The 23,464-nt window shown below is 46.2% G+C and overlaps 2 protein-coding genes and 1 long non-coding RNA gene across 5 annotated transcripts in view; 2 read left to right on the top strand and 1 right to left on the bottom strand.

Annotated features, from left to right (window-relative positions):
• The first annotated feature begins 1,194 nt into the window (after positions 1-1,194).
• HOXD8 (homeobox D8) lies at positions 1,195-5,157 on the top strand. The gene is made up of 2 exons (XM_082209616.1): positions 1,195-2,106; positions 2,988-5,157. Exons 1-2 carry the CDS (start codon positions 1,506-1,508, stop codon positions 3,287-3,289), a joined length of 903 nt encoding a protein of 300 aa, XP_082065742.1. The 5' UTR covers positions 1,195-1,505; the 3' UTR covers positions 3,290-5,157.
• A 2,700-nt stretch (positions 5,158-7,857) lies between these two features.
• On the bottom strand, positions 7,858-9,843 carry LOC309525239. The gene is made up of 2 exons (XR_014216117.1): positions 9,668-9,843; positions 7,858-8,802 (listed from the first exon to the last, which is right to left on the bottom strand). It is a non-coding gene; the product is annotated as an uncharacterized lncRNA (long non-coding RNA).
• A 47-nt stretch (positions 9,844-9,890) lies between these two features.
• The window catches only part of HOXD3 (homeobox D3), a 52,107-nt gene continuing 38,533 nt past the window's right edge, over positions 9,891-23,464 (top strand). For 2 of the 3 annotated variants that reach the window (XM_082200446.1, XM_082200452.1), the window contains exon 1: positions 9,891-10,098. The gene's annotated coding sequence lies outside the window, so the exon portion shown is untranslated. The remainder of the gene's footprint in view (positions 10,099-23,464) is intronic. The other variant, XM_082200451.1, reaches the window with a different exon arrangement.

Here is a 23,464-nt window from a genome sequence, read left to right as displayed (position 1 = left end):
GCCTCGTTTATTTTACTTATATTTACTTATTTACTTGCTTATCTAATGGAAATCCACATTCCATTGAGATCAATGGCAAAACACCCATTGATTTCGCCTAGTTTTGCTACCCAACATCTCCGCCGTTTGCCTGGGCCTCTCCCTGCCCTTGCCCCCTCCAGCCTTTGATGGTTTATGACCTTCTGGGCCTGGACTTTACCAATACCATTGGATTTGAGCGCAGGAAGGATACCCACTCCTCCAATGCCGGTGGTTAATGGGTTTATGGGGGTGAGGAAGCGGCACCACTGCCTAAAAGCCATGCCCTTTGACCCCGGAAGTGGAAGCTCTGATCCCCTATCACCCTTGGTGTGTGTGGAAGTAGGGTCAAAACTCTGTACACGTCCAGAGACACGTGTCCTCCTTTATGATGGTTTCATGTCTCAGGGCTCTAAGGATCTAATGATGGCTTATGCGACACCCCTCCTCCCCCAGCCAAGGAGAGAAATAACTATAGTACTTTTAGAAGACATCTGAAGACAGGCCTGCATAGGGAAGTTGTTCAATGTTCAACGTTTTATTATGTTTTTATATAATGTATGGTGGAAGCCTCCCATAGTAGCAGTCAGATGGGCGGGGTAAAATAAAATAAAATAAAATAAAATAATAAAATGATGTCCCTATTTTCATCGGAGAAATGTTGGAGGGTATGCTTCAAGACTTGGCCTAGAAGTAGTCTCATTTTAAAAATAAAAATAAAAGTAGAACTTACAGCAGGGGTTGTCACCAAGCCAGCCAAATCCCCTCTTCTCCCTCCCCTCCACCCCAAGCTGGACTCCGCTAGGCCTCTCCATCCAACAGCCGGGTGCTTGCGCTTTATCTCACCCTGATCTCTCCTACTTTCTTTCTGCTTGGTGAGTTTTCGAGAAAATATGCATACGGCTGCGGGTGTGGAGGCTGAAGCGGGTGGGGGTGGGGAGAGAAAGGAAAGGAGGAAGGAAGAAAGGAAGGAAGAAAGAAAAAGAAAGAAAGAAAAAGAGGCCGCTTGCCTGAACAGCCGGTGGGGCAAGCTTCGGCTGCCATGGATGGCTGCATGGGGCTGCTGCGCTGTTATTTATTTATTTCCCGGGGCTCGTTTTCTGCCTCCGGGAGGTGAGTGTAAACCGAAGCCAACAGGCTCTCCTGCCTTGCCCTGAACTCCGGCCCATGTGAGTGTGTAGCTGCGGCGGCGGCGGCGGCGGAGCTGCCTGTGTGTGCCTAATAGGAAATAGTAAAAGCAGTGAGGCAGGTCAGTCAGTCGGGCAGCGATTAGATCCCAGCTCCGGACCTCACCAGCGCTGCCGTCCGCAGTGGTGGCAGGGGCAGCGGCGGCGGGCCGGCTGAGTAAAGTAGGAGTAAGGAAGGAGTAGCGAGGCAGTGGTTCGTGGGCTTCGGCTGGCCCAGCTGCTGCTGCTGCTGCTCCTCCTTCTCTTGCAGCTGCTGGTGGTGGCGCCTCCGCTCGCCGCCCCCCCTGCCGCCGCCCTCCGATGAGCTCCTACTTCGTCAATCCGCTCTACTCCAAGTACAAAGCGGCGGCGGCGGCGGCGGCAGCTGCGGCGGCAGGAGCTGCAGGAGGAGGAGGGGGCGAGCAGCCCATCAATCCCGCTTACTACGACTGTCACTTTGCGCCCGCCGCGGCCGCGGCCGCCCTGCTCTACGGGAACAGCGCGGCTGCAGCGGCCGCCGCCGCCGCCGCCTCGGGCTTCTCCCCTCCGCAGCCCCCACCTGGGCCTGGCTCGGGCGGCAGCGGCCCGGAATACTACCACCATCACCAGCAGCACCACGGGCACCACGGGCACCTAGCCGGAGGAAGCCCCTCAGCCTACCACCACCACCACCACCAGCCGCCGCCGCCGCCTCCTCTGGCCCCGCAGGGCCCCTGCGCCGGCCTGCCTTGTCCGGGAGAGCCTGCCAAGTTTTACGGATACGATAACTTACAGAGACAGCCGATTTTTACGACACACCAAGAGGCCGAGCTGGTCCAGTATCCTGACTGTAAATCGTCCAGTGCTAATATTGGCGAGGACCCAGAGCACTTAAATCAGGGCGCGTCTCCTTCTCCAATGTTCCCCTGGATGAGACCACAAGGTTGGACGCGAGCGAACCCCCCGCTTCCCTTTGCCTTTGGCGCCGCGGCAACCCAGTCGCTGCCTCCTTCCTTTCTTCTCTTTCTTCTCTTTCTTACTTTCCTCTCCTGCCTTGGTTACAGCGGCCCCATTTTCCCTCTGTGCGTCTCAAGCCTTTCCTCTCCAAAACAAATTACAACCCAGCATCTATCCCTAAATTCAGATCCCCGCTTTTCTCTTTCTTTCTTTCTCTCTCTCTCACCTATAATTGACATGCAATTATTGCGGTGCTGTTATAACTTCCAGCTTCCAGCACACTTTCCACGATTCCCTCCACCCCCTTCGATAATCAGCCCCACCACGGACTGGAAGCCGTTAAGCCACAAATGTTATGAATCGTGGGATGAAACAAACAAACAAATAATTCGACCAGTCTTTAGAAGTAGTCTCCTTTCAGGGAGGTGCTGCTGTGGCGCGTTAAGCGCAAGCGAGGCAAACAACCCTAGACCAGATAACTCGGAGTACTTTGATTTAAAGGGGATTCCTCAACCTCCTCCCTGGAGAGGAAGCCCTGCTGAGTGCAGTGGGATTTATTTCTGGATAAACGTGCCTGCGCTAAATTTGTTCGCTGGAATACAGCTGGATCGAATAGACTTGCCTCAGCCTCTGGTCATGCAGTAGAAAGTACATCCCACGGAGTTAGATGACATTTGTTCCTTAGGGCGTCGCGAAGACCCCCGTGGGACTTATTTCCCAGTAAACCAGTTTAGGATGTTCTCCAAATCTCTAAGCAGGCGTCGTGTGCGCGCGGGGTGGGGGGGAGTCCTACTTGTTTTCAGTTTATTTGTGGGGTTTCGTTTCGTTTTAAAGAAACGCTGTGCTTTTTTGTTTCGTCTCAAATAGCAGCTCCTGGTAGGCGGAGAGGGAGACAGACCTACAGCCGCTTCCAGACTCTCGAGCTGGAGAAGGAGTTCCTTTTTAACCCCTACCTGACCAGGAAAAGAAGAATCGAGGTCTCCCATGCCCTCGGACTCACGGAGAGGCAGGTCAAGATCTGGTTTCAGAACAGGAGGATGAAGTGGAAAAAGGAGAACAACAAAGACAAGTTCCCGGCCGGCAGGCAGGAGGGGAAGGAAGGAGAGGAGGCCAAGACAGAAGCCCAGGAGGACCTTCTAGAAGAAGGAGCAGAAGGCCCGACGAATTGAAGGTTCTCCTTGGCCAAAGACAATGCCTGGGAGAGCGGGCGCGCGAGGGCACCAGCGGCCTCTCCTCCCGGCCTTCACCGGTCTTACTCAGGCACCTTTTTCACAAGGGCCCGACCTTGTCAGTCTGTTTGTTTTTTAAAGCTACCTTATGATGTTTCTGTACTTAGGTGAGAGTTTTATTTTATTTGTTACTGCACCCGGGGCGCCCTAAGCCGAGTCCCAGCTGACTGCTGCTGCTGCATCTTTCTCCATTTCGCCCCTCACGTGGAATTTGATACCGAAAACTATATAGCAATTTTCTACGCGTCCCCTCCTCGGTCTTTGTCTTCCTTTCTTCCTCTCCTCTCCTGTCCCCAAGCACAGAAAAGCCAAAACCCAACCCAAATGCTCGAATCAAGCAAGTGCACTTGTAATCTCCAAACTTTCCTTCCAACTTATTTCTTGTAAAGTAAATTAATTTAGACACTATAATGATTTTTTTTGCGGGGGTGTGGGAAAGGGGGAAGAAGAAGGAGATATTTTAATGGCACATTGATACTGAATGATCGGTAATTGATCGAAATAAAACAAAGGTGATTCCACTGTAATATCCATGGTCAGGTTTCTTCCTACGTTCCTGTTGTTGGCTGGTTGGTTTGTTTTTAATAAAAACGACAACAGCCACCTCTCTGCGGAGCCCAAAAGTGCAGCGGGACTTAGAAAATGTAGGTCAAATTACTCCAAGCAAACTTTCGCGGTTTTGCCGAGAGAATAGCCCAACCGTCCAACAGCTATGAGGCCGAGGCGTTCAAGGATACAGCGTTCGCTGTTGTCTGCATTGACTGCACGAAGGTTTTTCCTTCGGCGCTCAGCGGGCAGGATTTGGGTACAGCTCTAACGGGCAGCTTCATTACGCATTTGCTGCTGCATTCCCCGAGTTGCATTAGCCTTATGGTAGCTACTGAAAAATGAAAAGTATTCGAGCGTTTAGTTATCTGCTATAGGAGGCTGATTCGGTTCTCTGTGGAAAACGCCTGCCCTGTACACATGAAGTGGAGTCCTATTGTTTTCAGCGCACTTACTTCCACAGACGTGTGTGTTTCGGTTTTCAACCGGGTTTCTTTCAGGGAAGCATGCTTTAGGCTTGACCCTTGGAAGTGGTTGCATTGCCAAGTACAGGAAGAAGAAGAAGGCCGGATCAGGTCGTCCAGGCAACAATCCTAGACTTGGAAGTAAACCCCACTCAATCCAACGGGGCTTACTTCTGAGTAGACATGCCTAGGATTGTGCCAAAAGGCACATGATGTTTCTATCCCGAATATGGCACGGTCCCAATCCAGTTTAAAATTAATCGTAAATAAATTCAATACGAAGCAATGGAGCAATGTTGGTCTCAGTGAGAGGCTTAAGGGGGCAACCAGCTTTCTCTGCGCTGGGTCCCAGAGGCTGCAGTCCTATGGACACTTGCGAGGAAGCTGCAGTGAGCACAGTGTGACACCCATCAAAGCAAGGAGGTTTAAAATTAACGGAAAGCCCTAGCCTGGTGTTGCAGAAAACTTCCCCAACCATCCCCGTCATAAGGGAGCAGTCTACCATATTACTAGATAAACAGCACGAGATGCCTCTCTCCATTTCTTCATGCCTTGCTTGATGTAGGCTGCTCAGGCCGCTGCTGAAGAAAGCATGGCGGGCTAGCTGGATTCAGCAAGACCCCCCCCCCCATGCTATGTCATTCGTGCAACATCCCTGCGTATGTCTAGTCTGGGTTGGAAGTAAAGCGGAAGTTTGATTAGCAGCATTATTTTGTCAATTGCCCATCTAAAACTTTAAGGATTTCCCAGAGGTGCCTGTGCTATATTTATAAAAAAACTTGCCGTTCTTACTACTAACACTATGGCTGAATTATTATTTTTATTTTTTTAATCGTTTGTACAGCAGTGACTGTCTTCGTGTTCTTCCCACCATTTGGAGAAGTGCAATTCCTCATCATGGTCAGACTTTAGCTGTTGCGATAATTAGTGTTTACAGGAGTAATAAAAATCACCCTGAGCAGTAGGCTTTCACATGCTGTCTGTGCCATACATGCAACAGCACTATAAGGCAGGAGGTCCGTGTTATACCCACAGTAAAAAGGAGATGAGACTGAGAGGTGTTAGTGGCTGCGACGGGATTGGAACGAGGTCTGAGTTAACGGCAGGGATGGGATTCAGCCCTGCGCCGCTCCAGAAGCCAACTCTGAAATAGCTGCAGATGGATATAACACACACACCGCTATTTGGGTTCATTAGTTCATAGAATCCCAAGATATAACGGGCCTATGCATTGTTAATGCCTATAATCCCAGGATGAAGATCAGAGTGCTTAAGCACTATAAATAAGGTACCTGTGCAAGAGTCCTTAATTCATCGCTGGATTGTGGTCCGCGTGTGCAGTACACTTGCGATCAGAACTCTATTGATTCCAGTGGGGTCCAGGCGTGCCAACGTTCTATGGATTTTGTCCAATGTCTGTGGTAGGTTTGTTGTAGTAGGTGTTATTCAGCAGAAAACGGGCAATTTAAGACTATCAAAGCATGGAAGTCCTGCAGATGACTGAAAACACTTCTCATGGAGCGATAGCAAAACAACAAAAAACTGTCCCAGGTTCTGAATAACGCGTGAGATTCCCACTGGCTTACACATTTTTTTTTACACATTAACTTTATTAGCTTTATTTTCGACATTTTCTCCCCAGTAAACAAAAAACAAAAAAAACACACACACACCGCTTGGTTGGTGAGAAAACTGAGGTGTGTGTGTGTGTGTGTGATTTTATTTCTCGGCTTTTGGGTGATCCTGCCTGCCCTTAATGCTATCAAATCCCATTCACTTCAACGGGATTTATTAAGGACTTTCTCACGGGCGCTGGCTTGAATCAGGTAATCATATCTCCACATCAAAGTGCAAGGAAACCACCAGAATTCTCCTGGCAATTTCAAAGAAGTGGCTTCTCAATCTTAAATCGTGCAGATAATTAAAAGGTAGAGCCTTCTCGCGCAAGAAACCTCAAATTGTCTGTCGCTGGAAATAAGGGCCTTCAAATGGTGTGGGGAGCCCTCCCCGCGCAGCCCCCAGAAACCACACACAGAGGCCTAAGAGGAATTGTGTATGAAGTGGCCCATATATGCAGAAGAAGCCACACTTCATCAAAAATTAGTGGAGGATAAGAATTCGACTTCAGCTAATTCAGCTAAGCGCAGTTCTGTTGCTTTTCCACAGGACCAAATCCTTTTCGATGGGTGACTGTAGACAGAAACCCGGAAAGACCCGAAATGGCAGGAAATCAGCAACCTCTTGGTAGCTCATTTTATATGTAACATGTAGAACAACAGAGTTCTCAAAACTGAGAGGCATTATATTTGCATCAATACTCCATCACCGTTTGGTACCCTGTCCACCAGTTCATCGAGCCTTTTTCTCGCTGCAAGGCGTGTTAACTCGGGCCACTTTTATCAGCCAAAATTAGGTCGCTGTAAGTCCTAAGGGCTTCTCCGTGTGTGTGTGTGTGTGTGTGTGTGTGTGCGAGAGAGAGAGAGAGAGAGAGAGAGAGAGAGAGAGAGAGAGACCAGTAGGACTGAAATGTGTTGAAGTCCTGTGGCTGAATCTTTCCCATTGTTCTTATTATCAGTCTTGGAGACAGTCAATAGTTTCTTGTTTGCCCATATCAAAGCCCCTGAAACAAATTCACTTTAAATCTTTAAAGAGAGGGTGAAGTGGAGTAAGGCGAAATGAGTGAACAGATACCAGGTCAAAGTCTGCTCTCATCTAACCAGAATCCGGAGGATTTAGCCTTAACTAGAAGATTCCTCTATAGACATACACACACACCTACATACGCACACACGGAGGGTGAGAGAGAAAGGGTCTTGTTCATTTTGTTTTGCTTGCTTTGTGCGTGTGTGTGTTAGTATATATGTACATTTCAGCAGTCATGTTAGCTGTGAAATCAGCTAGCTAAGAAGAAAGTAGAATATACTTTCAGCGCCTATAATTTTCGAGGCTCTTCTCGAATTCAGAAAATAGTCCCTCCCCGCCGGAAACGCCTTCCTTGGCCACCGCATTACTCTACAAGCACCATAGTGGGCTGGGAACCCGTTCACGTAGAGGAACTGCGGCAAAAACTGTGAAGCAAAACAATTTGGTGCATTGATTTGCATAAATGCGGCAAAACGTCTCAGTGGTCAGTCTGGGATTGGTTATGCGGGTCTAAGATAAGCGAACTTCCAGAAACCTATATAGAAGGGATGGTGATTTTATTTTACTTTAAATGTAAACATACAAGTTAAATATTTGCAGACATTATTGGTAAAGTAGCAATACCTTTGCAACGAAGGGCAAAGCCTTAGTTCAATTGAGCCCTAGCGGAGGGAGAGTCATTTTGAGCAACTTAAACCATAAACCCTTTCAGCTAGAAAAAAGTATTATCCGATATTTATTCCAAAATTGGATAAAAATGTCTGAAGACAATTGATTCTGGAGGAGGGAAATCCGAATATTTGCTGCGCATATTCTCCTGAATATATTTATATATACGTGCACATTGCAACGCAGTATGCTTTATAATATATTTAATCAATATATTAACATCCACAATTCATCATGAATGACGAATCTAATTAATACCATCAAACATAACACTGTCCTAGAGTTTGTCGATCCTGATTATTTACGAGGAAGCGGCCATTTTGGAATTGGGTGGAAATCAAGCTTGCGGAGTCGCTATGCGGTCCTTCAAGGCGAGAAACCCACATCTTAGATATTCAAACCGGCCCCAGTGACATAGCTGACTTGGAGGCAAATCTCAAGTGAGTCTGAACCTGTCCGGAAAGTCGCTTTCCAATAAAAGGCGCTTAAACCCTAATTCCACCTAAATCACCATAAATAATTGGATGAATTCGCCAGTTATTAAAGCCGGCCTTTGGGTTACGGAGGGAAGCAACAAAATTCAAGTGAACAGAGTTTGGATCCCACACTACAGACAGCGGCAAATTTCTCCACAACTTCCAGCCTATCGCCAGCGGAAGAAAGTGAACCGCACTGAACATCCAAATAATGCAATTTGTACACACATTTGTTCAGCTGTAAGTGCGCGACTGAGTCCAGGGGGGCCTTAAGTGAGTACCCTTAAGTGTGCAGTCAGTCAATCCCAATTGCTGCATGAAAGAAAACGGAACCAGAATAAACGTCCCTGTAGCGTGTGTGGACAAAATGCTGGGTGTATTTATGTCGGTTGAGATTTAAAGTTCAAGAAGGGCAGGCCGTTTTAAACACTGGAGGCATGCTTTGTCTCCCTCGTCCACCCTTCCTTCCACGTCTCGAATTCTTTTGCCATTGCAGATCCGCTAGAACGCCTGGTTACTCCTCCAGAGCGCAGAACTCCCAGCGCGTTCTAGAACGTTACAAATCAATGGATCAGCAGCCAAGGGAGGCTTTGTTGTCTCTCGTCAACGTTCCATCCGCAGCCAGGGCCGGAAAAGCTTCTGGAGAGGCTTTTTCCTGCAACAAGGAAGAGACGCTCATTAATTCGCACAAGCGGGTGGTTTTTATTTGCTACTCCAAACGGAGCTTTCAGGAGCTCCGGAACGTGACGAGCCTTTGGAGTAAAGTAGATTCGAGATTTGCAGGAGCTGAGTTTCATTGGGATGTTCCCCATTCCCAACCCCTTCAGCCTTCCCAGCGCAGGGCAAGGAGGGTCGGAGTGAGGCAGTGCAATTCTAAAGCCCAGCGGCCTAGACATAATGTAGACCTAGCAAAAGGGCCCTCGCCTGCTGGACTTTCTCCCGCCCCCGCAGCAAATGGACTTTTACGCGCTGTTGCGTTGCTCACAGGCAAGTGGTAGGGTGTGGGTTCAGGCCCCTATGTTTGGGCTAAACGCTTCCGAATCGAATCAGGGCCTCTGCTCGGCAGCGTTTGGCCTCCGGGGTAAGGGGGCTGAGGACTGGGCTGCGTCAATCAATCATTCAGAAGATTCCCACCGATCTGCTGCTCCCTGAGACGGGCCAAGGCAACAGAAAGGTGGTGGTGAGCCTTGGTAGCGCGTAAAGACAAACAGCAGAGAGAGAAGGCAGAAAGAAATGAACCCAGGAAAACAAAACCCACTGCTTGTAGCAGCCTGGGTTGGGGGGGAAAATCCGCAAGGAATTGCAGTAAATTCCTTTTTGTTTGAAGAGAATTTACAACTCGCAATAGACCTTTTATGACCTATTTGGGCACGTCATTGGCTGCGCCTGGTCATGTGCGAGCGCTGATGGCTTTCACGGCCTCCCCCCTCCTTTTCCCTTCCTGATTTCCCCGGCAAATCCCCCCCCCCGCTTTTTTTGCATTCTGTCTTTCCCACAGCCTCAACCCTTCTTTTTCTAACCTTTGTCTCCGATAAGGTGCATTGCGCTCGCTATGATGTTTGAGTACCGATCCAGTCCGGTCCAAGGGTTTTAAAAACAACACGCGCTCGCGCACATACACACGCGCGCACACACGCAAACGCCCACCCTCCTCCGCTGCTACCCTGCCAGTTTCCAGTCCTAGCAGAGACGCGGAGTGCGGTGAAGGGTTAGGGTGGGCGGGGAGGGACTGGGAGGGGGGGGGCAGAGCTCCCTTGTCTTTGCCAGCAAGGCAGCTTGTTTATCTAGCGAGCTCTCTTTCCTCCCAGCCCTACCTGCCTGCCTGCCTGCCTTTCCTGCCTTCTTTGGCTTTTCCGATCGGGATGGGACTCGGATTGCTACCGAACGCGACCCCTAATGGATTACAGGGATGCGGCTGGGCTCCACGCCCTTCCACCGGGGCAGCGAACGGGTAAGGGATTTTTCAGCTCTCGTTTTCCACCACCACCACCACCACCTCCTCCTCCTTCCCCCCATTTTATTCCTGACTCGTCTGCATCGCTGCAGGGCTTCCTACTTTCGCTCAGGCGCCGGAGAATGACTCCGTAAGTCATAAAAGAAAGTGGGCAAGGCGGGTGCCCGTCACCACCATCACTGCAAGCGCCTGTGGTTTTTTTCTTCGCCCAAGCGGAGGCAACAGAGGCGAGGTGGTGCGGTGGGTTAGGCTTGGAAGCGCTTCGCCGCCTTCTGCTGCCACCTGCCTGGCTTCCATGCCACGAAGAACAAGGCTGAGATAGGCACTCCCCGCCCCACTAGCGTGGTTCACTAGTGGAATTGAATGCCTCTGAGGTTGGGGAGGCAAGAGTAGGTTTGGAAGCAAGAGAAACTGCCGAAGCAGAATTTTAAAAAATCCCCAAACAAAAACTACTAGCAAAATTATTTGGACCGAGATGTCCTGCAATTTCTACTTGTGCGCTGTTGCCTCGTCCCCCCTCCCCTCCTTTAGTGGTTTTTCTTAACAGCAGGATTCCATCCGCATGCCTTTCATTATCAACAGGTGTGTGTGTGTGTGTGTGTGTGTGTGTGTCTGTGTGTGTCTGTGTGTGTGTGTGTGTGTCCCCATCCGGGTCACTAATAATGAGCAAAGCTAAGCGCTCCTACATCCAGATTTGTTGCAGGGAGACTGGCTTACGATCTGGGGTTTCTTCTGTGCTGGGGAGTCCGACTTTTCATCCGATTAATCCTACCAAGATGACTGGGAGGGCGGGGAGGAGGGGGGGGGAATCCTGAACAGAAAACAAGACCCTGTTTTAGGATTTTGCTTGCAAAGCGAAGGCCAAATGTTTGCAGTCGTGAAAACATCAGGGGATTGTTAAAACTGTACTTTGCGGGAGGGATGGCAAGGAATGTTTGTGTCATACTGTCGGATATATATAACAGTTTTGGAATAGATCGAGCAGCGGCTAGATGGTTTTTTCTAGGGCGGTCAAAACACTTCCTAGTGTGCATTGTCATAAAGAGCACGACGCATGTGGCGTGTTCCACGGTAGCTAACGCGTGGAAGGTTTAAGCAGACACCAATATGGCTGCAACATAGCAGGTACTTACTCTTATGTAGCAAGACAACGAATTCTGGAGTAAAGGCGTTGCGGATTATTGTGGTCTAGAGGGAGGATGACATCACCGTGGCGCTCAGACGTTTTCAAAAATATATTTTATATCGATCAGGCCTAATTGAACCAAGGGAGATTATCTGTCTGTCTTTCTGGCTGTGAGCGGGGTGACATGAGGATTCAATACGTTTATTTTTATAGCAACAATTATGGGAAGGGGAATAATCCATATAGCTCAAGACAGTCCAATCTTATCCATGTTTACTTGGCAGTGAATAAATTCCTTACAGTGGGAATTAATTGTTACGTAAATATGGCATAAGATTGCAGACTGGATACAAATATCTAATATATTTCCCCTATAACTTTGCTGTTGTTGCTATGTAGCCTTAGGCGTCTTTATTTCTATTTAAAATGTTACGCTGAATCATCACCTCATTTATTTATTTATTTTTAAAGCAGGGCTGTTGTCCGGTCTAGACAAATCATTTTTTTTAAAAAAAAAGGTCGAATGTATATTATTATGTTATGTTATGTTTATTATGTTATGGTCTTCCTGAAAACTGGTTTGCATAATGTGATTTATATATGCATTAAATATATTAATGTAATGTTGCTTATACATCAGTTTTGTTTAAAGGCCGTACTACTATGCATAAATATTTGATCACCCCACAATTTAAAATAACTTATAGGTGATAGGAATAAATTTCAATCTTGCTAATGCACTCAAATTTTATTCTGTAAAGAATGCCTACTTCGTATATCCTTTTTGCGACTTGTTGGAAGTCAACACTTAATCACTCGAATCCGGTTTCCCCTCTTTTTTCGATCCAGTCTACAGAATGTGGAGTTCTGGTTTTCTAGCAATCAGTCTAGGGAAAGTTATTGGGCTGGGTGCTGGGTGGGAGTAAAATACCATCACAATCTTGCAAGGTGATTGTTGATTACAGTTTAATGGCTACAGTTTATAGCAGAAAGTCGCAAACCATCCTAAATAAAAAAAAAATCATGTGTGCATATATAAGTCTGCCCACTTTCCCCTCTGGTATATTGCTTCTCCCTTTCCCTCCCTCCCAGTTAGACTGCATTTATTATAGCTAAGTTGGAGACACATTGTTGATTGGTTTGTTTGCCTTTGCATTATTGAAATTTCCGCATCTTTTTTTTTTAACCATAAGATCTAACCCATCGTAGATTCGTAACCCAATACAAAGTACGTGGATTTAAAGAAATAAAATAAAACAAAACAAAATCACGTTTGCTGGATGACTGTTCTTTTTACAGAAAATATTCATGTTCTTCGACTTAAAGTGCCAGAGTGCTTGGTGCTGAAAAACCCAGACTCCTGATTCTAAATGCATTCGATTCATTGGAAGAAAGGGGCACTGATTTCAGCGCATTTTTCCACCTTAAACCACCATTTTAGGCATACAGCTTTAGGCTCGACCACCCTACCATTGTGATTTCCACTGAATTTTATGAGAGTTTGCCCCCAAGCTCACTGAAATCAAATTGATTGGGGGGGTATTGAATTTGGGGCTGCTCATTTCATTTCCCCCTAAAAAAGGAGAGAGTTCATAAATAGACACGTTACGACCCCCTCAAGAAAGGAGAATTCATCCAGTGGTCAAACGTGGATAGTTTAATCACTTCTAGCTGAAAATGCACAACAAGGCAACAATTTGTGTAAGGAAAAATAATCTCAGAAATGGTCATGTCCTTAGTGAAGAAGAACCCACCCGTTCATATGTTGCCTTTTGTACATTGGTGGTGGGTTCAGTGCCCTTAAATACCCATTCACCCAAAGCTCTAAAAAGCTATTCGTGGTGTGTACACACACACACACACACACACACACACACACCAGTGAACTATATTTCTCAGGGGCTGCTGTATGAGTGCTTGGAGCTGGGGGTGGGAGAGAGAATCCGAACAAAGACAGTATTTCACTCTTTGGTTGGCAGGCAGCTGTTAAAGGTATTTACAGCTCTACTGCATTGCGGCACTGAATGCTGCTACTGCTAGTGTTAAGAGCTAAAAAACAGGAAGTGAGTGTGGGGTGGTGAGGGGGAGAGGAAAAAGGAATCGCCATAAACAGTTCATTTGGTCAGTGGGACAGAGCTTAAGACAGAAAATAACACCACATTGGAGATAAATATCTCCCTAAAAATCCTTATGCCGAGTGGCTTTTGAAAACCTGCTTTTTCCTAAAAAGGAAGTATAATTTAATTGGATGCGAGGGAGAAAATCTCCCCTTTCAAAATCTTCCAAGGAGGAAGCTGAGGGCAGCAAACATGAAACATGTGTGAGTTAAAGTGTTTTGGGGGGGGTGCGTGGGGACGACACAAACACTTGCATGATCTCAGCATGGGAAGGGGAAAAATGGGTTGAAGGGCTTTCGTTTAAAAAAAAGGTGGAAGTGAGAGGAGGGGTCAAGCACTTTAAGGAGAAGGAAAAGCAACGCATTGTTTTAGAGCTCTTTGTAGCGATAGCTAAAGCTTTGTATGGAGAACATTATTGCCCTCCGGTTTTCTCTTGTTTGCAGACTTAAAATTGAACGGTGGATAGGTAGCTGTATCAAGGTAGGGTTGCTGGTTTGGGTTGGCTCCTAGGATAGTCAGCAGTTCTTCCAAACTGACGGCAAACTGCGCTTTGGGAATGAATCAACCGAGCTTTGAGATTTAAGAAGAAGAAGAATCGGAGACCTTTTTAAATGTTGGACTGTTTCAAAGCACCACCAGGAAGACGTAGACCTGACGTGGAGGCAGGAGCTATGTGGGGTTAAGAATAAGGTCGGCGCAGTTCCTTTAAATCCATGTGGCTTCCAGGCTGCAGTCACCGGGTTTCATGGAGCAGCCCTTAGCCACAATCCGGCACAAGGCTAGGCCTGGGTTAAAACTCCTGGATGCCAGACCGATTTTACTAGATTTTTAGCTAGAAAGAGAAAATGGGCCATCAATGCTGGCTTGTTGGTTGTTTGGCAACTGGTTTGTTGTCTCTGTCTGGCCGACTGGCTCTGAAATCGGCCAAGCGACAGGCCTCTCTTCACTCTGAGCAGGACAGAGAACTCCCAGATTGTTAGTCACCGACCGTGCCTGGACGCATTGCTATTGAGGCCAATGGTTCTGCTCAAGGAACCAGCCAAGGATCAGGAAGGATGTTAAGAGTCTGGGGTCTCGCCTTGAGTGGTGTCAGAGGCTCCTTTTGCCTTTGAAACGTTGCCAGCCTACTCTGCCTTCCTGTTTGCTAGTCGCTCGTTATGTTCCTTCTTATTGTGTCCGTCTGCATTCCTGTGCTGGACGCAGAACAGCCTGGCTAGCGCAGTCTCCCCCATGCAGCCTCAGATCTCGGTCCACACTGCCAGCTTCCTTTTCTCCCGTCCCTTTAAACAACCTCCACATATTCTCAGCTGCTTTTCTCAGACCCTCAGCCTGGGCCAAGAACAAAACAGCTCAGCTCCGCGTTTCCTGTCCAGCAAACATATTCAGAGGCGGTGGGGGCGGGCGTGCCTTTCAGTTTCAGCTGCTAATAGCTCTTTTAATATTGACTTAAGGCGGGATGCCTCCCCTTCTTCAACATCAAAACATTGTTTAATATTACGTATACGTGCTTAATGTAAGGAAATCCCTTGAGAGTGAAGCCTGCAAGCGCGCACACACCCGCATGACTACGCTCAGGATGGTAGGAACCTTGCAGAGTCTGAAGGGACACTATCTATACAGGAATCAGAAGGCCTTCGGCACACCTGATATTTGAGTCGAGGGGCGCCACAAAGGTGCGGTTCATCCTTGTCGTTATTTCCCAGAAGGGATTCCCTACTCCTTCTAATTTCCTTTTCTCTCCCCCTCTCCCTAATCCTCTTCTATCTGATTTGGGAGCAGATGTCACATGGAGACCCTGCCCCTCTCCTCCCTCCCCCTCCCCGCCCACCAGCCCCTGTGATGTGAAGAGTCACTTTGTCGTCTGGCCGCTCGTCCAGGAGAAGGCGCTGTAGGACAAGCCTCGCAGCCCTGTGCATCTTAAGACCTGCCCTCAGCCAGAGAGCGGCTGCATTGACTCTGCTGATCTGTTACATGGCAGGGACCCGCTGTCTGCAAGGGCAGCCCAGAAAGCCTCTATTAACCCACCCCGCGCAAGCAGGTTCGAGGAAGAAAGTGATCACGAAATTCCAGCTCTCTGCGACACTTTCTTGCCCTCCCCAAGCAATTGTCACAAGAGATCAAATGAAATAACAACAACAACAGTCCCTTTACTTGGCTAATGTAATCTTATGCTTAAACTACACGTTTAACAATTTCACATTTGGGAGGTTGTAATTTCATGAGAGGCTAAGGCACTCTTGGTTCTCAGCATTCTGGAAAGCAAGCTACAACCGTTTTAGGGAAGGGGAGGAGCCTAAATAGTTTCCGAACGCTCTACATTTCTTGACCCTGATAGAACCATAGTGTTGGAATGGAATATTGAAGTGATCCAGTCCAGTCTAATGGTCAGTGCCATATCTGCAGTGCAGGATTCAGTGACGGGATCCCTGCCAGATGGCAGTCCACCCTCTACTTAAAGACCTCCAGCAGGGGCTACCCCAGAGGCTACCACCTCTGGAGGCAGCCCATTGCACTCTTGAACAGCCCTTGCCATTCTCTCTTAATGTTTAGATAAAGACTACTTCCTTGCCATTTCCACCCATGAGCTCTAGTCTGGCCCTCTGGACCAACAGAGGACAGGCCTGCTCCATCTTGTTCTGCATGACAGTCCTTTAGATATTTGAAGGCTGTGATCATTAATTCTCTTTTCTCCAGACTAAAACTAGGCAACTTCTCTTATGGTTCCTCATGAGACTTGGATACCATGCTGCTCACCATCCTGGTCCCCTTCCTCTGGCCATGCGCAATTTTGTCAGTACTCCAGTTGTAGCCTGACCAGCATGGAATATAGTGGAACTATTGCTTTTTTTAATCTGGACATTATGCTTCTTTTAAAATATCCTAATATTGCATTTAGGTGTTTTGGGTTTTTTTAGCAACTGCATCATACTGCTTATGTTTAGCTTATGATCAACTTATTGATCCTTTATTGATCCTTTCCCTATGTACTGCTGCCAAAGCAGGCTGCTTTGATCCTATACAGTATTTGTGTCTTTCATTCTTGGTACACAAACACAGGACTTTACTTTAATCTCTGTTGAATTTCACTTGGCTAGTTCTGGCCCAACATTTGAAACTGGAAGCCAGCTGCACTCTACTCAAGGAATTTGTATTATTAACAGGGCAATCTTACACATGTTTATCCAGAAGTGAGTAATAGTCAGCTCAGAGGGTCTTACTCTCAAGTAAATGGGGATAGGATTGCAGCCTAAATCTCACTGAGTTTTCAAGACTGAGCTGGAAGGCTACAATCCTACATACACTGCATTGAGAGTAGATCCCAATGAAAGTTACTTTTGAGTAACTATGATAGGATCAGTCAGAGTTGAGATCTTAAGGGTAGATCTACCAAGGCAAGCTATTGAGGTCAATGGAGAGCTACATATTTGTTCATCTGCTAGGCCTTCATGCACTTCACAGCCTGATCCTATCTATGTTAAGTTGAAAGTAAATCCCAATGAATTCAAGGGGGCACAGGACTGCCCCACAAGTAGTGCTCATATTCCATCCCATCTTTTCAGTCTTACGCACATACCTGTGGGTGCAGCCAGTCAGCCAGACCTCTTTAGACCAGACAAAAGACATATTACAGCTACCTATTAAAAACCACAGTTGAAATGGCCCATAATCATCTCACTACACTCCCCGGGTCTCCCACAGACCAGTGCCATTTAAAATACCATCAGCCAGCCTCCTCACCCTCAAGTGCAGTCCCTGTTTATGAGGCTGTATAGACAGCCTTTTGTACCATAGTAAACAAGTGGTCACAGCTAGTTACTTCAGGGGACCATCATCTGTCTGATCTTTGATGTTGTTCTTCTCCTGCTTCCTTTGCTTTCCCTTTGATCTCTGATGGCCCCTAAAATGGTAGCCATTCTTCTCAAAGGTCTCTTACTTCTAACAGAGCTGAAAACATCCAGTCCATTGGCTTGTAGTCTTCCCAATTGTAGGTGATAAAAGCAAATTGCATGTCTAGCTTTTTCTTTCTGTCTGCCTTCCCTACCCCCACAACTCCCAACCTCATTCACTGGACTCTTTCAAGGTTCACCTTCCACAGTCATGACACAAGTACTTGGCCTAGATTGACCTTCTGTGCCACACAACCATCTCCCCCCACCCCTCTGTTTCTCTGTCTCCCTGTCTCCTATTGGCATGTGCAATAGATATGCACTGCCCTCCTCTTCACATTTGTGGTCTCCATCCATGGTGCCATCTTCTTCTTTCCTGAGTCAGAGCACCTGCCTTCATAACATAAACTTATACAACACAATACTATACACAGGGAAAGGCTATGGCTCAATGGCAGAACATCTGCTTTGCATGCAGAAGATCCTTGGCATCTCCAAGAAGGGCTAGGAATGTTCCTTGCCACTCCCAGGCTGAGCTAGGTGGATCACTGGAATGACTCAGTATAAAGCAGCTTCCTCCATTCCTGTGTCTACTCAGAAGTAAGCTAGACTGAGTTCAATGGGGCTTACTTCAGGATGGATGGGACTGCAGCCCCTAGATATTTAAAATGTCACATCTCACACTAACCTGGCTTTCTCTCTTCATTAAGTTGGGTAGGTATTGCACAGCTATCTTCCTAGCTATGTGAAACTCTCTGTGTTTTAATCCCTTGGTTATGAGTTTTCATAGCCTGGTCACTATTGGAGACAGAACGTCTTAGTCTAATTGAGCAATGCAGTCTAGCTTTTTCTTTCTGTCTTTCTTTCATTTGTCCTCAGAGAGTGGTCTTGATCAACATGAATGGCCACCACAGTCAATACATGATTCTACAGTATCCTGAAGAAATGCAAGGTTCCTTGCCATGTGACTGGGTGATCAAAACAAATTCTTGTTGGTCAAACACACTACAGTGGGACCTCGGGTTACATACCCTTCAGGTTACAGACTCCGCTAACCCAGAAATATCACCTCGGGTTAAGAACTTTGCTTCAGGATAAAGTTTGCTTCAGGATGAGAATGGAAATCGTGCAGTGGTGGCGCAGCAGCAGCAGCAGGAGGAGGAGAGGGGGAGGAGGAGGCCCCATTAGCTAAAGTGGTGCTTCAGGTTAAGAACAGTTTCAGGTTAAGAACAGACCTCCAGAACGAATTAAGTTCTTAACCCGAGGTACCACTGTACATTTTGAAGTTATGAAATTAAAAGAGGCTTAGACAAATTCATGAAGGAGAAGGCTGTCAACGGTTACTGGTCACTGCCTTCACTGTCAGAGGCATCATCATCATAATTTATTATTTGTACCCCGCCCATCTGACTGTTTTGCCCCATCCACTCTGGGTGGTTTCCAGCATATATAAAAGCATAACAAAGCATTAAACCTTAAAAAGCTTCCCTGCACCAGGCATAGGCAAACTCGGGCCCTCCAGATGTTTGGGACTACAATTCCCATAATCCCTGATCACGGGTCCCGTTAGCTAGGGATGATGGGAATTGTAGTCCCAAACATCTGGAGGGTCCGAGTTTGCCTATGCCTGCCCTATACTGTACAGGGCTTATGTATGTGGGTTCTTCTGAATATCAGTTGCTTGGAATTGCAGGTGGGCAAAGTGCTCTCATGCTCTAATCCTGTTTGCTGGTTTCCCACATGCATCTGGTTGGCCACCTTGAGAACAGGATGTCGGACTAGGTGGGCCAATTGACCTGATCCAACAGGCTTGCATTATGTTCTTCTGTCTCTTATGCTGCCTTCTTATCAAAAGTTATTGGAATGAGAAAGAGCTCTATGAAACCCCAAACCTGCCTAATATTTTCTAATAAAGAAAGGTTAACTGTGTCCTTCTTCTGGCTACAGAATCCTGCCAGATCATCCATGCACGTTCAATCAGAGGCTAACCCAACTGCCTCAAATGAACCTATTCCCATATAATTCCTGTCGTGGGTCACCATCCTAAGAATTGAAACCCATTGAGTTTACTTCTTGTTAGCTAAGATTAGGGTGGCAGCACACATTTTTGAGGCGAATGAGTATAGCTGATGAAATCAGATTGTAGAACTTAAATCAGAGGAATGACGGCTACCTGAGGTGAAATCAGGTCCTACAAAGGGCAAAAAAGCAAAAGACGCTTCAGTAGGACTTTCACTCAACCATCCCTCTTTGCAGCTGTAGAAGTTCTTCAGAAGGCAGCAAAGGATCTCAAAGTCATGGGTTTAAACACCACGTTGGGCAAAAACAATTCCTGCTTTGCAGGTTGTTTTACTACCGGCTTCGGCTGGGGAGGGCGGGATATAAATAAAATTATTATTATTATTATTATTATTATTATTATTATTATTATTATTATTATTATTATTATTATTATTATATCACCCTCGTGGTCCCGTCCAATTCTACAATTCTATGGTGCTATGAATGCACACTTTGGATCTGGGGTGATATCCGGCGTTACTCAAGAATAGACGGATTGAAACCACATTATTAGAGTCAAGTCAGTTAAGAGCATTGATTTCAGTGGTTCTACTCGGAGTATGACTTAGTTGGCTACAACCTCTGTTTGCCACCCACCGTTCGCAAAAGAAGAGCAGGTTCTGAGGTGCAAAACTTCAGGTTTCTGACGGCAGTTAAAACCAAAGGACTTGTTTTCCAGGTGAAATGTATTCGGGATGGTAAATAAATGTATAAACTCTTGAATAAGAGTTCTTACTTTGAGTCCTGTTTACATTAAATGCAAGTTATTAGCTTGAGTTTGACTCGATCTTACTGTGTTCATATACGGGGGTGAGGGGCTTCTGTTCTGCTTCCTTGAGGAGAATCGGGATAAAAGCGAAGTTATTCTCTCCTTTGCCCACGCCTTCTCTGGGGCCAGGACTTTTGAAGGCTCCGCATAGCACTAACCCGCTTTGAACCGAGCCATTTTGCAAACTTCTAATTTTTCACCTGAGAACGCTCCCCGTTTTCCCTCTCTGCTGATGTATCCTTGACCACATTTAATGAAAGGCCACGTCATCTCCTCCTACAGCTCATTTGCCTTATTTCCTCCTTTCTGTGGTTTCGGGGCATTAAACCCCTTGCCAATTTCCAGTGGATGCATTTATCCTAAATTGTATGGGCTAGCGCCAAGGAGCTGAAACAGACTTCTTAGGCACTTCTCGTTTTGAGACATAACCAAGTAATCTGTGCTGGCATTTTGATCACGGTCCAGTACGAGTTTATTTTGATTTAGTGCAAAGTTTGTACAGAAGAAGAAGAAAGGGAGAATCTATTTCTGACCGTATTTCTTCCTGCCTGTTAAAGAAGGCTTTGCACCTGTGAACTGGACCCCTCCGTTCCTAATCTGATTTTCTATGCTCATTTCCCTTCTAGGTGCATATCGTCACCAGTGAAGCCTATGTTATCTTTGATGACCACTTAAAAAATTGCAGGTCATTTCCTTAGTTGTGGCACTCAATGTAAAATGTATGTTTCTTCCTGTTTCTTTTCTTCTTCTTCTTTTTGTGTGGATTAAAACTTTTTACTAGCTTCGTGATGTGCTTCCTATAACTTTGAGAAAACAGAAACACGTCTAAATGCTATTTTATAGTCACAAAGCATTTGATTTGAGGCCAGTCTCCAGGGCTGGAAAACAGAACTTTTGGGATGAGCCAGGAAAATGTGAAGACCTGAGTGTCTCTCAACATGTGCAGAGCACATTTGTTTAATCACCGAGGAACAACTAACCAGTACAAGTATGAGTTTAGGAAGAGGTATTCTAGGGCAGCGAGTGAGTTTCAAAGGGATTTGAAACCCGGCGCCTCTAATTTTAGCATTGAAGGTAGGACCGGCCTGCCATGGGAGACAATGATGCAGCAGCCTCAGGCAGCTGGTTTTGGATGTCATGAAGGTGCAGCAAATTGTTTATTTAAATTATTTGCATTATTGCTGTTATTGCAAGGGTGTGTGTGCAAGGGGGTGTTATTGCAAGGGGGTTTCCTGATTCAGGTCCAAAAGACCATAGCTGGTCTTGGGTATTAAGTAATTTCACTGGGATGGGGGGAGTGGGAACTGGCAAAATGCTGCTGTGCACACCAGGCAGGAAGATGTCTTGGGCTATCCCTAAATTAAGGTGTTCTGCAGTGCATTGTATGGGAGACCTAGACTGAGTGACCAATCTCTGTGTTGTGCAAAAACAGGAGGCAAATCAGCTGCTAGCCTTGTGTATTAGATAATGAATCTTACTGGCTCTGTATTCACAGACTGTACCATTTGACTCTTCTACCTATCACAGTTCTACTGTACCGTTTGACTCTGTTCTACTTATCACAGAAAGTAGCAAATTTTCTTTTGGGTCCTAGCATTTCAGGCTGCAGGCAGGAATTCACATGGCACAATACTTCTTCCTACAAACAAAATTATTGGAATAGAAAAACAAACAAACAAACTAGATTTTTTGGAGAAGGTTTCTACACAGGTTTTGGGTGGAGGGTATAGAGGCATGTTCAATCACTTGAGCCCCCATGTGATTGGGACTCTAAAGTAGTACAGCCCAGACACAGGTTGAGCATTGTGGCAAGAACTTGGCCTATTGAGTTAAGCAGGAATCAAGTGCCTCAGATGTCCATGTGTCCACTTAGAACAGGGGTGGCCAACTCGGTGTCCTCAATGTGTTATGAATGAGAACTCCTATCATCTGTGACCCTTGGCCATGCTGGCTGGGACTTATGGGAGTGGTAGCCCAAAATATATGGAGAGCAGCACCTTGGCTTGGAACTTTGATGTCATGGGACTTGGATCACAGCTAGAAGGATTTTTTTGCAGAAGGGACAAAATACTATTTTGTTAAGTGGTCAGGACACACTATCCAAATGAAGATCAGGAAAGGGGATCAACATTTAGAATCTATGTCCAATAGTAGAAACCTTAGTGCTAATGTCAATAATATGTTCTCAGAACAAATCCTCATCCTCAGGAGTGCACACAGAATCAATCACCAAGGTAAGAGGAAGTACTTGAATGGAAATTGTGTTCTAAACTTGTGTCACTGAAACCAGACACACTGAGAACAATGTTAGTCCTTCTCACGGTTGGGCTGCTTAAGTCCAGTTGTAGGACTCTACCCCAAGAGAGGTACTTAGGATACTACTGCAAGTCATTGGAGCTTCAATTCAGTTTGATAGCTAAAGCAGCTGAACTAAACGGCAGACGCAAGCCTTTAAGCACACTTTGCTGAAGGCAAGTTCCATCAAAATTAAAGTCTAATCAATCAATAATGTCCGTTAATGCACATGATCCATATGGATCGTGTTTAAACTGTCTACAGTTCAAGTATTCTAGATTACCAATTTTGGGGATTTGAGTGTAACAGGGGGCCTGATTTGCAAGGCAGCCTCGTGGAGGCTTACTGATCCGAATCCGTGCCCCATAAATATTTGCTTGTGTTTTTTCTTTTTGTGTTCCCCGTCCCTTGGAAAAAGTTTCTATAATTTTGTCCCGTTTGGCTTATCTGAGTCTTCATTAGCTCTGGAAAGCTGACCAGACTTTCGCTTGGATTGGAGCGATATTTTTTATTTTTTTCTAAAAAATATTTATACCATTTGAACAACATCTTAGAAAACAACGAGAGCCCGAAATTCTGAACTTGCATCCCGCGGTATTACCGAAGGTGTCACGTAAAGTAAAATTAGGATTTGAGTGTGGCTACTTTTTCAACATAAGTGGTTGGTAAGCCTGTTAAACCGAGAGACCTAATTTATGTTTTGAGTCTCTGCACACATTGCAGTAAAATAACACCCTTCCTCCACACATGAAAATCCCTCTTAATTCCCACCCACCCCCATTGGGAGATTTACTATTTTAAAGTAATGTATATACGAAGGGGTGGGGGTGAGAGAACGTTAGTTTAAAATAGTATGTAAACTTCCAAACACTTTGCCTGAACTAGATGCAGGGAAGTTATTCTGGTCCGAAGAACCTTCGAAAGAATCTAGCCTTTCCAGCAGGTGAACGTCAGTTGCATTTGTTCCTAAGAATCCTGGCCTCCCCTGGAGGATATGACAAAAGTCCTGCTCACCTAAATGACTTCGGATACCTTCCTCCTCGGTTGAACCTTACAGCCTTACAGCGACGCATGCACACCCATGCTTTGGAGTCATTTTCATAAATCA

This window comes from Podarcis vaucheri (assembly GCF_965113315.1).
Source record: "Podarcis vaucheri genome assembly, chromosome: 1".
NCBI classification, from domain to species: Eukaryota; Metazoa; Chordata; class Lepidosauria; order Squamata; family Lacertidae; genus Podarcis; species Podarcis vaucheri.
This window is presented reverse-complemented; position numbering and strand designations above follow the sequence as displayed.